This window comes from Pieris rapae, chromosome 21 (genome assembly GCF_905147795.1).
Source record: "Pieris rapae chromosome 21, ilPieRapa1.1, whole genome shotgun sequence".
Classification (NCBI taxonomy): domain Eukaryota; kingdom Metazoa; phylum Arthropoda; class Insecta; order Lepidoptera; family Pieridae; genus Pieris; species Pieris rapae.
Genome location: NC_059529.1, coordinates 3,740,018 through 3,756,128, shown reverse-complemented (window position 1 = coordinate 3,756,128; position 16,111 = coordinate 3,740,018). Strand labels below are relative to the sequence as shown.

At 31.2% G+C, this 16,111-nt stretch overlaps 1 protein-coding gene across 2 annotated transcripts in view; it reads right to left on the bottom strand.

Annotated features, from left to right (window-relative positions):
* The window catches only part of LOC110996662 (cGMP-dependent protein kinase, isozyme 2 forms cD4/T1/T3A/T3B), a 104,017-nt gene that overhangs the window by 64,595 nt on the left and 23,311 nt on the right, over positions 1 to 16,111 (bottom strand). For both annotated transcript variants that reach the window (XM_022264463.2, XM_022264464.2), the window contains exon 2: positions 9,508 to 10,204. In XM_022264463.2, the coding sequence (XP_022120155.1) occupies positions 9,508 to 9,992 (485 nt within the window). In that variant the 5' untranslated portion in view covers positions 9,993 to 10,204. The remainder of the gene's footprint in view (positions 1 to 9,507; positions 10,205 to 16,111) is intronic.

Here is a 16,111-nt window from a genome sequence, read left to right as displayed (position 1 = left end):
GATGCTATATATGACTTGTCATGTTATCCCTAACCCCAAGGGCGTGACTCAGCAAGTATTTAATATAGAGAACATTTTATTCATCAGCTCTGTTTATAACCACAGCTAAACTTTTATTGCAAATGATCTGAATACCATACTAAAATTTCCCGACATCCGAAATCAATAAAACATTGATGAATCTGGTTTTTCATTATAAATATTACGGGTTTTAAATTAATATTATTTAAAAATACCAAAAATCTGGTTGAGCTACTACAATCTCTAAGTTCGGTATCGTTTGTTTATTTATCATAAGAAGGTTCATATCAAACAATACTTATACACTGCCAAAATAATTTAGAAAAATACCCAAAAACAAGAGTATAATTGAAAATCTAGACTTTGTTATTAGACTTAAGTAGTTCGATTCGCTATTTGAAACCAGATCTCTTTATGATTATCATCGAAACTATCTACATATTAATTCAAACATTTTCTGAACGAAACCGAAAAGAAATTGGTATTATGTAAAAACATGAAAATTATCTGAACAATAATTAGTACAACTGATTAAAATACTTTATAAGGAGCATGTCCCAAATTAAATAAATTATGCAGAAATAACCAATTAACTGGTATTAAGTTTCGATAACAACTCTTCAGCATAAATAAAGCCTACACTCCCTAATCACCATAAGAGCGACATTTAGTTGAAGCCAAATTACGTTTTCAAACAAATGTTTACGGCAAATATGGTTTAATACAAGCGATTTTTATTTTAAACTGGTAAGGCTGTTAAGACCTCGTGATAGGTGAGATAATTATGCAAATATAACAATTTGTGTATTTCCAAGGAGAGTCGGATAAGAAACAAATTCACATATAAATATGTAATTTTAATTGGTGCTACTGGATAACGAAATGTTTGTGACAATATTGATTTCTCGCACAAGTACATATTAGGTTAAATTAAAATAAAATGAAAAATCTGTCGTAAGCTGAGAAACAGCTTTGAGAGTTATTGAAAATGAATTAGGAACTTTCATTTAATTAGTATTATGATTTATATGATAGAATAACTCTAATTGTAAGTCACGCAATTCTGAAAATAAATATGTATGTGTATGAATATTTTATTTATTTATTTATTGCCTTATATAAGAATACAAAATATATACATTATAACTATGGGTTTTTAATTTATGATAACCGATTCTGTGTGGGCAAAGGCCTCCCCATTGTCCTCCTTTTTTCTCTATTTATTTATTTAGTACTCCTACAGCTACCATAAATTATATATAATTACAAACAAATACACTGAGAATATAGCCAAAGATGGAATACATGATACATTTTACAACAAAAAGATTTATAAAGGGGAACAAACAAACAAAAAGTATTTATTACATTTGACTAATTGTGATTTAATTTTTTAAGTAAGACTAAATTGGTTGTGTTGTGTATTGATGTAAAAGTGTGGGTATGTACGTGATGGTGTGTATGTAATGTGTGCTCATGATGCTACACTATGGTACACTAATCTCGTCCAGATCTTTCCAGCCATTTCCACAATTTCGTCGGCCCACCTTTTAAATTGCCTACCTCTTTTTTTTATGGCCTCATAGTGTTACAATTTTCCTCTATTTATCTACTTCACTATATCTTCTATGTAGGTATGTCCAGTTTATTTGCATTTTAGTTGTGTTATTTTATATGTAACGTGTGTAAGAATATAAATAATACTGTAATAAACATTGTAGAAGGAAAAAATATTGTACCAAAATATTCTATAATGAGTTGACAAGGCAAAATGTGCTTTTAAACTCAGAGGCCCTATACAGTACCTTGCTACAACACCCAACATAACTTGACTATCCCAATTTGAATAAACTTCCATATTTAGGCTCCAGCAAACAAATTTATTGTAATTGCAGTATCAGTTTGCATTAACAATTATTGTAATTGCAGTATTTCTATATACAAAGTAGTCAAAGGCAAAAATAGTCATGAAGCTAAGTAAACTAGACTAGTTGCAATATAGTTATGCTAAATATTGCCTCCATACCTTCCTATGGTAATTTAGGGTAATATAAGCCAATATCTGCAAATGGTATGACTACTATTGAATATGTTAAGAGGTGTAATAATAATTTCTAGTCGAGGTTACCTCATTCGAATTAATTTTATACAATTTGGTTCGTCATTTGAGTTATTAAGAATGTTCAACTAATCGGTAACTGTATTAAAAGCTGTAGTAGCGTGTAAGTAATACACTTATACCTTTCATCTAGTAATTGCTAGCCTAGTAAAATAATTAGTAAAAAATCTTTGTGTTTAATTTATATTATTTTAATTAAGATGTCATATGAAACATGGTGTAATAGTTGCAGCTCCTTACAAACGTTGTGTAAAAAACTTGACGATTAAAAAGAGTGGCGAAGAGTTTATTGCCAGTTCTTCTCTTCCGTTCTACGCTCTTGATTTGAGAACTGACAGTATATGTAAAATTAGAAGCATTAATTGTATATTTCTTTTTTTGACGTTCATAAGTGTACATTAAACTTACCTACATGAATAAATTATTAATTATTATTATTAAGATATCAGTCGCTTTTACTACATACTTACTGATCAAATCCGATACTAATATACCTAACAAACAAGCTTCAAAAATGTAAACAAATAATTTACCAAAAAACATTAATTAAATTCTTTTCCTCAGCGGTAACCATCAAAGACAAATGTGTTTAGAATTTTGTAATTGAGAGCAATAAAAAAGTCGTTAAACTCTTTCAATGAAAAGATAGATTCAAGTTGTGACAACGATAAGGACGGCCTAAGGTTATCAGTCCGCCTTGAATCAAATTGCTAACAAGCGCTAATCTTAAGTCATGGGAAGAGTGTCCAAATATGAAAAATTGAGTAAATAATTTTATACGACATGATAATGTCTTGAAATCGTATTGATAATATCAATTCAAAGAGAATTCTACAACAAACAAACATTTTAATCACTGGCGTATTTGAAAACCTACGGGACTCAGAATAAGAATAAGGCTGACGATTAAATTGCTGATGGGGAATAAACATCTTCAGACATCGAATACGTATTTGTCCTTACGGCGTAGTTTCCAAAACGTCAGGACTTTGAAACCAACAAAAATCAAAGAACTTCAACCGGAAATTTAGCCGTATTCATTATCTCTTATGTTAACTGACTATCCATGTTGATCATTGAAACAGATTTATAACATGCACTAGGAATATCTACGCCTTAATCTCCATATACCGTGAACACAAAAAACTAAAACCTATTGAACTTTTTGTCGTTTAATTAATTTGAAATGTGTGGTGAAGTATTAGCATTATAGGCTTAGGCTGGAATTTTAATCAATGTGTATGCAATTAACACGTAATCGTGAAGAAAAAGTAAACCTTAATTTTCTCAATATATGGTATTTATTCACATGTTGCGATATATTCTTTTATGGACGTAGAACATAACCCTTAATGTAACATAAATCTTATTCACACTTAGTTATTTTAAGAGAATTTTTAACTAATACATCTTGATCTCTATGATAAAATGATGACTAAAATAATTCGACATACATTATACATGATCTATGAGAAGTTTTAGAATGTAATTAGATCAGGGTTTTTAAATTTCCGTGCCCGTTTACGAAACTTCGGTTTAGTTTAAATTCGGAATACCAAGGTCTACAGAAAACATCCCGCATGATGTGCAAGAGCATACTAATGATCCATTTACGACGATTTAAAGCTAATAAGATTTTTGGATTGTTACGATAAACCTATCGCGAGGCGAATTTTAATTGCGGCTAATTTTGTGTCTGACGAATTGTTTGCTCTTGTGAAAACGACTATTAAACAGTAATAAAACGCACTTGCCATTTTAATTTATTATAGAGTATTCTGATCGCGAATACTCTATAAACGCGTGAAATATGTACGTTTTATTGCCTTCGAGACGTAAATAAATATATGTTTTTCATAAGCACTTAATATCAAATGTAATCCGTTAAAGTTCAAACGATAAAAAACAAATAAGTTTGTAAAAAAGGACAATGTATTATATCACCTTTGTATCTAACAAGTGCTAGATTATCATTTTCTATTTATATTTAGTATACAATAAAATCTATCATTATATAAATATAATGGATATTATAAAAAAGGTATCTGACCAAATTACAACATATTTAGTGCGGCTGCATTCCTTATGAATTGCATGCGTCAACATTAAAATCTACAGGATTTCAGAAAAATGATAAAAGTTTACGACTGACATTGTTTATGTTTTGTAAATATCATAAACATTAAAATCATTATTTAGTTCCCGAATCTTTTCACATTTTTCTTCTGTTTTACTTTTATTGCCGAGATAAAAGACATTTTTAGCATTTACACGCACAGAATTAGTTTTATCAAGATTAGTTGGCGCATCAACAGTGTTGTTATAAGGACATTATTTTTAACAAACTATAATCAAGAAATGTCTATCTTTTAGCCAAAATTTATTCGTATTCATTTTAGAAGCTAGTCAAACAGATTTCAATTTTTTTTCTTAACATGGCATATAGGTCATCAAACATTTACTTTATAATGTTAGTCTTTTTTTTATTTTAGTTAATAAGTTGTAATTTTTCGCGTTACTCGTAAATAGGATTTTTGAAATTTGGGTTACGCACTTCAAACATACTCTTAGCATTTCTTTTTGATAATAATTTATGTTAATTTTTATTTGTAATGTAACGAAGTTTACAGAAAAAAAAAGTTTGACAGTTTTGACAGTAGAAGTACGAGTATTAAATGCGTACAGAAAAATTCAATGGTCACAGCCGGGATTCGAACGCACGTCTTCAAGGTGCGTTTTTAAGTTGTTATGCTTAATGTCAATGAAAATTTACCGTTTTCAGAACATGTTACGTCCTATTAATGAAATGATAAGGAAGAACTGCAAAGTGGTCCAAATTTCCTTTGAGATAACATTTTGAGGCCATAATTTCCATTTTCAAGTGAAAACCTTGAAGTCAATAAGTATTGATAACGTAAGTGAATGCAAAATTATTGGTTACCTGAAAGCACCTTGCAGAATCCTTAAATAAAAGTTTAATTGAGGATGTATATAGATAAAAGAAGTATATAGTCAGTAATTTTAAGAACCAAAATATCACGTTTTGTTTATGTATTCTTCTGTATTCAACTAATTATTTTTTGAACACATAATGCATGTTGTAACATCAATGCGACCTACCTGCACTTTTGTAAATTATATTCTGCATATTGTTAGAAACTTATATTTTTATTTGATATAGCTTATTTTCAAACAATTTCGTAACATATAACTAACCTACTTTAATTTACTCGCTAAGTGAATGTCATTCTTTGAGAAATAAAGTATCTTTGAACCAAACACTTCTACTAACTAATACAAGACAACACTTCAAGCTTTAAAAACCTCAAGTTTTGTAATTAAGCACAAAAACATTATTTAAGGTATTAAATAATAAAAAAAATTTTATACAATTTAATAATTATTATATCAAAATTTAGTATTTACAGCGCTATTCGTTGCAAATACTAACATATGAAACGCCAATCTAAAAGAGGTTATTTGCTTTGTCTTTTCGGTATTATGAAAGAAGATAAAAATTGCACTCAAGTTCAATCAGTATATTTAAATTAATTTAATAAATAAAAATTAAGGGGGATTAAATTTCAATGAATAATCAATATATTATAACTACTGTAATATGTTTATATTATGTATTTATAAGCTCAATTTATAAACAGTTTAATATATATCTCTCTCTCCAGTAGAAACTACAGAGCCGCGGTGATTCTTGTGAATAATGTGATTCGAGCAAGAACAGTCAACTTGTGTAATTATTTGTGTATGCCGGTTCTCTTTGAGTATCATTAAGTCTCTCGCTGGTTGGTTTATAGGCCAATTTATAAGTATATTACAAATTAATCCTTCTTAAGTACTTACTCGTTATTTAAGTACCAAATATGATCACGCGATGCTTCCAACGTCTTTATTTCGAAAGCCAAATTTAATAGCAGGTATAAGAGATGTTCGTCATGTGAAATATGTACGTTATTTTTATATTTTGGTTTAATGAACCAGCAGTGTTTTCTAGTAGGTTCGATTCCTGACTGTGAACCAATGGGGTTTTTTCTATGCGCATTTAAAATTCGCTTAAATTCAAACGGCGAAGGAAAACATCGTGACTGAAACACGATTGCTATATACCCAAAAGTAAGTCGACAGTGTGTGTCAGACACAGGAGGCTGATCACCTAATTACTTATTTAGAAATGATTACGAACATATACAGAAATCTGAGGCCAAGACCTAAAAAGTCAGTCAGTTTAGTGCCACTAATTTATTTATTTCAATAACCCAGAAAGGCGAGATATACTGCTGACCTACTCGCAGTTTCTTCTACATTTTATAATTACATTAAATATTATTCAATGCACTATACAACTACTTTTTATGGACACCAGACATTCAAATCCCCTCGCAACTCTATCAAAAAAGATCCTTAAAACACTATTAGACGTTTAATGCCATTAAATGAAGCTGTTTTTAATCACACAGGCTTAATTTACACACACACATGCATACGCATTCTCTCACATAGTAAACAATATTTTGGTTTATAGTAAAGTAAGCTGTAAGGTTTTCATAAATACTTGAATACTATAACTACGAATAGTTTAATACGGGTACCTCGTAGATAGAGTTCGCTTACTCTTACGAACATTGCACTCAGCATTTAGAATTAATAGAGATTTTTATGATTACTTTGGTTATTATTTCTTAACCCACGTTAGATTTATTTTATTGATATTTATCTTCTTCTTTTAATCCCTCTCCATTACTGAAGGTGGAGCCGTAAGTCTCTTAAAGCGTGTCTTCTCCTGTGCCAGATGCAGCAACGTTCTCAGTCCTCCGTGTTCGCAATATCCGTTCACTACCTAACGTTGCAAAAACATGATTTCTTCTTTCCCAAACATGCCATTTGCCCTGGATTTTACCCATTATTATTAATTAAATAGGTTGCGATCAACTCTCGGCCCAGGCACGCAACTTTCTGCATAAGTGTTTTCGACATTTCGTTTGAGAACCCTCTTGTTAGAGACTTTCTGGATACAGATTATACGAAGAATGCGATTATAGTAGTTCTTAAATTGTTCTAAGCGCCAGCGGGTTTAATTGTGCATGCTTTACATCCGTGCATATTAAATATAATATTTATAATTTTTTCATACATTTCCATGTGCTCTCTGTGTCGATAATTAGATCTTATCAATAAGATGTACAATGGTATGCCTTATTGAGTTGAAATGGACGCCATTGGAGATAATTCAGTATTTACTAACGACAGTCTCGTGATTGCCAAACATGAAGTTGGTTTTAGTAATTTACGATCGTATAAGCGTTAAACTATACAGTAAATAATGTTAAGGATTTTTAAACAAACGCTAGTTATGAAATATGTTTATGGATTTATTTTTCTTAGAAAGAGAGATGATGTCCACAGCATCTGCGTAGACAGATGTATTATTTGGTCCCGTTCTTAAAATTACCATAGACAATGTCAAAATATAGGATTTTCTAAAGCAACTTCATTCCATGCGTCGTTTATTGATGTTCCAAATTCAAACATAAACAAATAAATACCTAGATAGAATCGTTCAATGTATAAAATTCTAATTTAAAACTCATTTAAAAAGGAGAGAGGTTTAAATTATAGGTGACATTTAGCATGAAAAAAATATTAAGTCTGTGTGGCCGCAGTTCACATTGATTTTGTCATAAAACCTTATTTAACTCAACCTTCACTGTATTTTACCATTAAATACAAATAAAATTGATCGTAAATAAACTAAATTGAATACAGTTCTATGAAAAATTTATGATTATCGCAACATCAAACAGAGCGCCAAAATTTTATATTACGAATGCTTTTTAATTAATTATAACTCACAAGCTATGTCAAATAAATATCTCATTTTTACAGACAATTCTTTAGTAAGACACAGACTAAATATATATTGATATTTAGTCTGATAGGATTTTAATCAAATATTTCATTTGTTTTTACACTGTGCAATATTTTCGCTCGTGTTTTGTTTTTAAACTAGTAATAATTATCAAGCTTAAACTGGCTTTTTCTACAATTTACTTTTGTTTTCTCAGTTATTATAGGTACTGGACATAACGAGTTTAATGCTTTCATTTGTACAATAGCTCCGAGTTTCGCCCATGGCCATGTATGCGATGGCCTATAATATAATCATGGAAAATATTGATAGAAAATTTCTGTGATGAAAATCTGGCAAAACAATCCTTGTGAGTTACTAGGCACTAAAAACTTATTACGTACTTGCCTTAATATAACAAAAAAAAAACAGGTAGTGACTGTCCCATGATCGTTGGGGTGAGAAAATTTATGAGTTAATCAATTTTAAACAAATTTAAAATCTAGAACATTGGAATCGTAAAAAAAAGTGTTGGCATTTGACTGAATCAAACCAAGTTACTTGTAAGTTATGTAAAGAGAACGACAATTTTAATGACTGAAAATGCTCTTTAATTAAGATAATTAAATGAAATACTAAACATTCTATGACACGTATGTAACACGTACTTACATCTAATATAAGTTCCGTTTGGCATTGGCCAGTACTGTCGTGATTGTGGTCAGATATCAGCCATTAAAAATCGGTTTGCATTTCCAAGAATTAAACGATCATTAGCCGCGAATGTCCATTTACGAAATGGCTTTGCGATCATTTCGCTTAAACTCTTATGATATATTGTATAGGTCAGTTTAACTTAGTCAACTAAGTAACTAAAGAGTCCCAAAAATGCTGTAAATGTGTGTCGTTGCCCCCTTTTTCATATATATATACAAAAGTCCGTGCGAGCTACGTATATTTTAAGATGCTCCAAGCCAAGTGCAATAGTGTGCAGACAATTTACCACGATTTACCTTCAGGCGTCATTATTTGGAAATTAATTCATTATAACATACACTATAATATATTGTTTCAACTATACACTATAATATAAAGTATATTATTTCCTCAACTTTCAACCTTTTTTGACTTGACCTATCGTGCACGCCAAGCAACAAAGTATTTCTTGAATGCTATATCAATTATAAGAAAATTCTACTTTATGGACAAATTACATTGCCCTAGTTCTAACATTGACTTTTAAAGGTTCCTCTGACGTATAATAGATTCATATTGTTATGTGCGTATGAATAATTAATTGGTTATTCTATGGTAGTACCATTCAATCCGTTCCTAGAAATTACGTTTTGGAACTTGTGAATCAACGGATGAAACAGGAGAATTATTTCAGCCCAGCTTAACAAATTGTGTTTGTATAGGTTTTATCCTTTGGTTTCAAGGGGACAGGCAAGATTGATAACCAACAAGTGTTTTGCAGATTAGATGCGATAAAGAAACTAGTACTTACGTCTCGTTCTTGTCATAGATAGGAAATGTCTGATGCGCCAAATCCTGGAGCGACGAACTCGTTTGCGGTTCAGCGGAAATACCCTGGGCCCTCTGTTTCCTGGGTGCCCTAGAACCTCTTGTAAACTGCTGGTATGGAAACACGCTCTGGAGTTTATCCAGTTGCGAGCGCAAATCCAGCATTTCCTGATCACGTTGTTTCAGCAACGCCTCCAATTCCCTTATTCTCTCGATTAGCGGCGCCATGTCGTTGGACATCGCTGCGTTAGCGACACAATTCTCTGAATCGGAATTCATTGCGGTCGGGGTCCCCATTATACCGTTGAGTTCCTCTCTATACGTCTCGTCTAAGGCTCGTCTATCGCCGTTGACCGTGGGCGCCGTGGTAAGCGCACCTCCTCCTGTATGTATTATCCCCCTCGGCTCATCGTCACCAGCTGTGCGCTGTGACGATCCAAAGCAGAGGGTGTCGAAACACACGCGCATTCACTCGGCTAGCGAGCACGGAACTTTAATCACTAGGATTATCACTTAAAGTTAAACGTTGCACTACACTACACAGTGTCGTTCGTGGCAGTTAGCGGGATTGACAGGATGTGAGTAGGTACTGGTGCGCGTGCGTCGCGTTTGCGGTCGGCGGAGTATGTGATAGCGTGCTGGCTCGGCCGTCAGTCAGCCCCGCGTGCCTCGGCGACGCCCTGTAACAATACAAAATGCTATCAGTATCAATGATCATCTTAATAATGATGAATGAATGTTTTTTATATAAACACCTAGAATTACTTTGATATATTGCTAGACGCCCTAGTTTTGGGGTTTCATATTGCTATAATAGTATGTGGCGTGGTTAACGCAAATTGTGTATAACATGTAGATGGGTCTGTGTCCCTGCATAAACATCATTAGTAGGAAGAGAAAGTCGCTAACGTTTTGGTTAAACATTGGTACGACGACAGTAGCAGTATGTACGTCCCTATTTATAGCAACAAACAATTACAATAGGATGATGAAGCAGTAATTGATATCGCTAACAATAAATTAATAGTTTAAATAATAATTTTCTTTATCGGCCATTTGGATTAGATTAAAAATGTATATCATGATTATTAATTGTATATCTTCATATTACTAAACATAGGAATGTATCTATTAGTGCCTGCTGATACAATTTATTAATTATCAACGCAGCGATGGATTATCAAGTAGAAGATATTAGTTGTTTATTTTGAGAGCTGTATACCTCACTTGTATCCAGCTGTGGATTTTCTATATCGAGATTTATTCGTTATTAATAGATATATCCGTAGTCAGAGTTAGTGAAGAGTTAAGGGTTACATAAGCACTTATATTTAAAGAAGTAAAAGAGTTTAAATATATTTTGAATATTTTTACAAAAACATTCGTCAACCACACAGCCGTTGCTGGAAATAAACTTGTAATTAAATTTCACCGTGTTTCAAATAATACTCTGTAAGGGTGGATAAAAACAGTATAACGACGTTGGAAGGGGAACGATTTTCATACATTCGATTTGTTAAATTGTATTTAATTTTAAAAAACATTAATACAATTCCAAATGTTACATTTGGCACACTGAGGCTCATCTGATGTTAAGTGGTACCATGTAAGCCAGAGGGCTCGCAAGTGCGTAGCCGGTTTGAACTTTAGTTCCAAGTAAATTTTATACTTATATATATATATATATTTATAAAACAAATTCGAGAATCTTGGTAAAACAAATCGTATCATTTGACATATTTTTCAATTTTGTACATTCTATCACATATATATTCGTCTAAATATAAAAACTAACACAGATTTTAATCATCTTATCAGCAAGGAACATATTCTTGTAATCGCTTAGATCCAAGATTTCTTTGTGTGAGTTGATAAGAGACTATTTTTGTGCATTGTTTAGATCTATGACATTTTAACTGGTACAAATAAAGTGTTCTTTATTTAAAACGTTTAAGGTTTCAAATTAAGAATAACATTGCTATTACTTTAAAGACGTATTTCATTCGACAGTAATTTGATTGATCAATAACGCTTTACAGTTACAATACAAACGAGACATATTTGTAACACCTCTTTCTATTTTTAGTTCAATTTTTAGCAATGTGTTGTTATGTAATAAAATCTAGTCTAATCACTGACATGCGACACTACTTTCTGTTAGACCAACCAAAATCAAGCACAATTTCGTCTTTTGTTTTTAAGCGAATTTGAAAATCCCAAAGGGATTCGAGTTCGAGTATGTTTTGTCTTAAGAGGACGACATTTGAAACAAAGGCGTAGTCAAAGCCTTGCAGCTAAATAATTTCACATTCTTCACCAATTCGACTAATGGGCCTCCTGCCCGGGTCTTCCCCCTCTTCTAGTCTAGATAAAAAAAAACATTATATTCATCACTCATAGTATATGTGGCGGCGTCCATGCGTCGGGTTGTCTCTCTCCATAAAATATGACGAGAGGGCCGATGGCTGGCCATGCGTCATACTCGTGAACGAGTGCTACATGTGGTGACTGGACGTATTTGAATTCGTGTATGCGGTGATGTTAGTTATTTCGACTGTATTTAGTGGATTTGCGTGTAATTCCCACGATAATGTTTTTAATTTCTTTTATTATTACTAATTACCTACTAAAGATGTCGTGTGGAACATGCTATAATAAACGTTGTGTAAAACAAAAAAACTTGGAGATTAAAAAGAGTGGTGGAGAGTTTATTTCCAGTTCTTCTCTTTCGTTCTACGGCCTTAACTTGCCCTGAGAACTGGTGGTAAATGTAAAGTTGCATTGTAAAGAAGCATTTAATATGTATTTATTTTTTGACGTGCATAAGTGTACATTGTGTTACGTATAGGTAATGAATAAATGATTTTTGATTTTTTTTTAATATAAGGCTATTTTAATTTATATAAACGCGAACTTATAGGTTTGAGTGCTTTTTAGCAGTTGTTTCAATATTTCCGTCTTATGTAATATCAATGCTAAAAAAGTCAACACATCGCATTATAATAAAGTAATCGCATATATGTACTCAGAAATCAAATGTTTTACATTATATCTAGGCACAATTTAAGGAATTTATCATATACATATATCTGAATTATCTATTCAGATTTTACACGTGAATCGCTTGACGTCGCAAACCCTAGAAAAACTCAATCAACTGAACAAATAAAGAAAATCTGCCAAAGACAAGAGACGGAAGGCACATAGCCAATATAAATGATAAATGTTTTCACAACAAACGCTTCAAGGTTTCCGGAATTTATAACCAAACATGGATGTAAGCAAAAAAAGGTTTATCAATAAAATTTTACGTGTTCTTAGAAATTCATTTTTTACTTGAAAAGGAAATGTCTTATCGCTATTCACCACTCTATATATAGTTTCATTGTATTTTGTATCATTGACGTACACACAGGCGCGGGTAACATTTTGTCTAAATTTTTATTGCAATTATAAAACAGCTGTACGCCGGCAGGTTTTAATAAACCATAAACAAATTATATTATATAACAGATAATGCTACATTTCATACCTAAGCAAAGAACATATGCATCGCTATTTTTCTAATATATTGTAAATTACCTTAAGACAATAAGGCCATAGATAACATGAATGAATGGTTAAAACTAAAGTCACAATTCTATAATCAGATAAAGTCAATAACAAGTAGTATAAGAAATATATTCAAGACCGTGTTATTCCACGGCAAATATTTTATCTATTTTAAACGATTCATTCAATTTAAATGTAATTACAGTCAATAGATCAGTTTATTTAAGACTTAATGCCAATAAAATTAATTGCGTAGAAAACTTATTAGTTCATGGGATATATTAAGTTGTAATACATTTAATGCTTAGGTGTTTGATAAAATTTGCATTTTGACACGATTTATAGGCTGTGATATATCGAACTCGTAGGTAGTTTAACACTTCGGTTGGGAAAGCTCTAAAAATAATTCAATATAATAATTTTCCTTTTGAAAGCTGAAGTGAAAGCATCCATTAAATATGAATCCAAGGATCACTTTTATAGATTTGTACCCAAAATGAATTGCAATTTTCTGGTAATATTTCGTTTTATATTTTATATAAATCTGGAAAGTTCGTCTAGTTACAGGGAATAAAATGCATCAAGGTTGCAGACCGTAAGTACCTACAGTTATTTTCTAAGGTCCTTTACACGTCATATTAATATGTTAATGTCAACCTTACTCTAGTTAAAGTGGGTGTCTTAGTTCCGGTAGGCGTAAATATATAATACAACATATGCACACAATCGTTCGTAGGCAGTACAAATACTAGACACTAAGGAGCGGTTTTGAAGTAACATTTATTTATAATATTTTTATTGTTCTTATAAATAGAGGTCTGCCAACCTAGTATATTGTATTAAGTGCCTAGCCTAACTTAATAGTGACTTTAATATTAACATTAACATTTAATTATTTTATTATTATTATTGTATTACAAATTAGATTAGGTTTCGCGCTCACGCACTTCATCACCATTCTTTTAAGGAAGAGATCGCTTTGTAGCGATAAGGACGATAAGTATATTATTAGTATTATTATTTAATTCCTAAAAGAATGTAAATAAATAAGTATCAAATTATAAGTGAGCAAAATATAAATGGTATAAAACATTTCAAGACAGCTCTGCGAGTGAATTTGTACCAACAATTGTTATCATCAAGCAGTAAACTTGTATTTTGGTTTTTATAATAAAATTGAATTTGGTTTACGCAAGTATTATGTGTTTATGGCCGTTAAAGTTTTATTCAAGTTAAAACGACAAATTATACATATTTAGAGGCAAAAAGTAGGAACCTGAGGAATATTTGTATTGCAATTAAAAACCACAATCAAAAATTGAATTTACAATTATATTTGACCCAAAGTTTTGCGTGTGTAAGAGCTCAGATGAAAATCTATTTTAATTCATTAGTTAAATATTGACCACACCCTCTAATCGTTGAGTCGAGGTTAGTATACAGTTCTTGAGCTGGTCATTTTACAAATATGTGATATTAATGTTTTACATTCAGTTCATTTAAACATTTATTAAAACATTAATTTAAACAAACAAAAATTTTTAGATAAAGCTCAGTAATATCACATTATCAGCAAGTAATAGTAAAGTATATATGTAAAATTATGTATTAATCAATAAAGCATGACAAAAAATTTAAAAAAAAATAAAGCGAAGAAAAATGCGGGTACACCGAGGCACCGCAACTTATAACTATGGTCAATGTTTACTATCACGTTACAAATAAAGAAAGGACACAAATTCTTTACGTAATTTTTATAAGTTAAAATAATGTCCCTTTAATATGCTTAAAGGACAAAAACATTTGAATTAGTACATTAGTCGTAGTGTACATTAGTCTTAAGTGCCAAACGTTGATAAGTGAAAAAAAGGACACATGAATATGTTTTCTAGTAGTTTCTTACTCTAATAGTTTCTCTTCCTCTAAAAATCCTTGTTTATAAATAGGTTTATTTTATATGTTTATTTTAAATTACCTTTACATTAATTAAAAGTGTTAAGTTAGGCTAGATCGTAATGTTTAATGATGTCTCAGTGAATAGAGAATGTGATAAGGAAAAAAATATTTTAAAAAGTGTTGTCATCGTGACGACGAAGCTTATGAAACATTTTTCCTAAAACTCATTATTCATGCGTTTGGGTCACTGTATAAAGCATTCCTTGTGTGGTTGTCAGTTTATTAAATATCCTGAATAAAGGAATTATTTATTAAAAGAATTATCAAGTCGCGCATCATACTTTGCTTGGTAATAGCATCCTTTCTGTCAAGCATATTAATTTTCTATGGTATAAAACTATTTCTTTATATTTTTTATCTTGTTGTGAGTACTTTATGACTCTTAATCTTAGAACATTATAGATGTCGTGATGTTATATTTTATATGCCACGACATGACTAACAAAATTGAGATTGTATATTTTTGTTTAATGTAATATAATGTTTATTATTGTACAAGTTTTACATTACAACCTACAAAGTTTGCTTAGCTTGTTTTAATTTGTATTGTTTATTTTTTGGTTTTAAATCAAATACGTTTTTCAAACATAGAAAATTTGCTTTTTTTCATGATCTGATTTCAAATAGCCTGTCTAGTTAACCGTAGACATTCTGCGGCTTGAAAGTTCAACATATTTATAACGAGTGCTTGGTCTCTCGAGTTATTTTTAGACGGTTCTCAATTAGATTCAATTCAACACGACTGTACTTTGTCGCATGTACAATTATGTTATTATGTATTATATGCTATGTACTTTATCATGGGCGGAGTACTTGTCTACGTTATAGTATATTATAGAAAGAGACCTCGTCTTACATTTCCTACATTTATAGGAATATTATTTTAAAATGTAATTAACATTTTAATGACACAAAGGTATGTACCGCTTTGTGAGTTTATTTCATTGATTTTATAAGATCAGCCTTCCGTGGTTGACAAATGTTGCATCTGAGATGTGTAGGATTTGGATATTTTCACGGTACCTACTAACAAATAACTATGGCATACATAGAAAGGAGATTCTTTGATTTTCTTATTT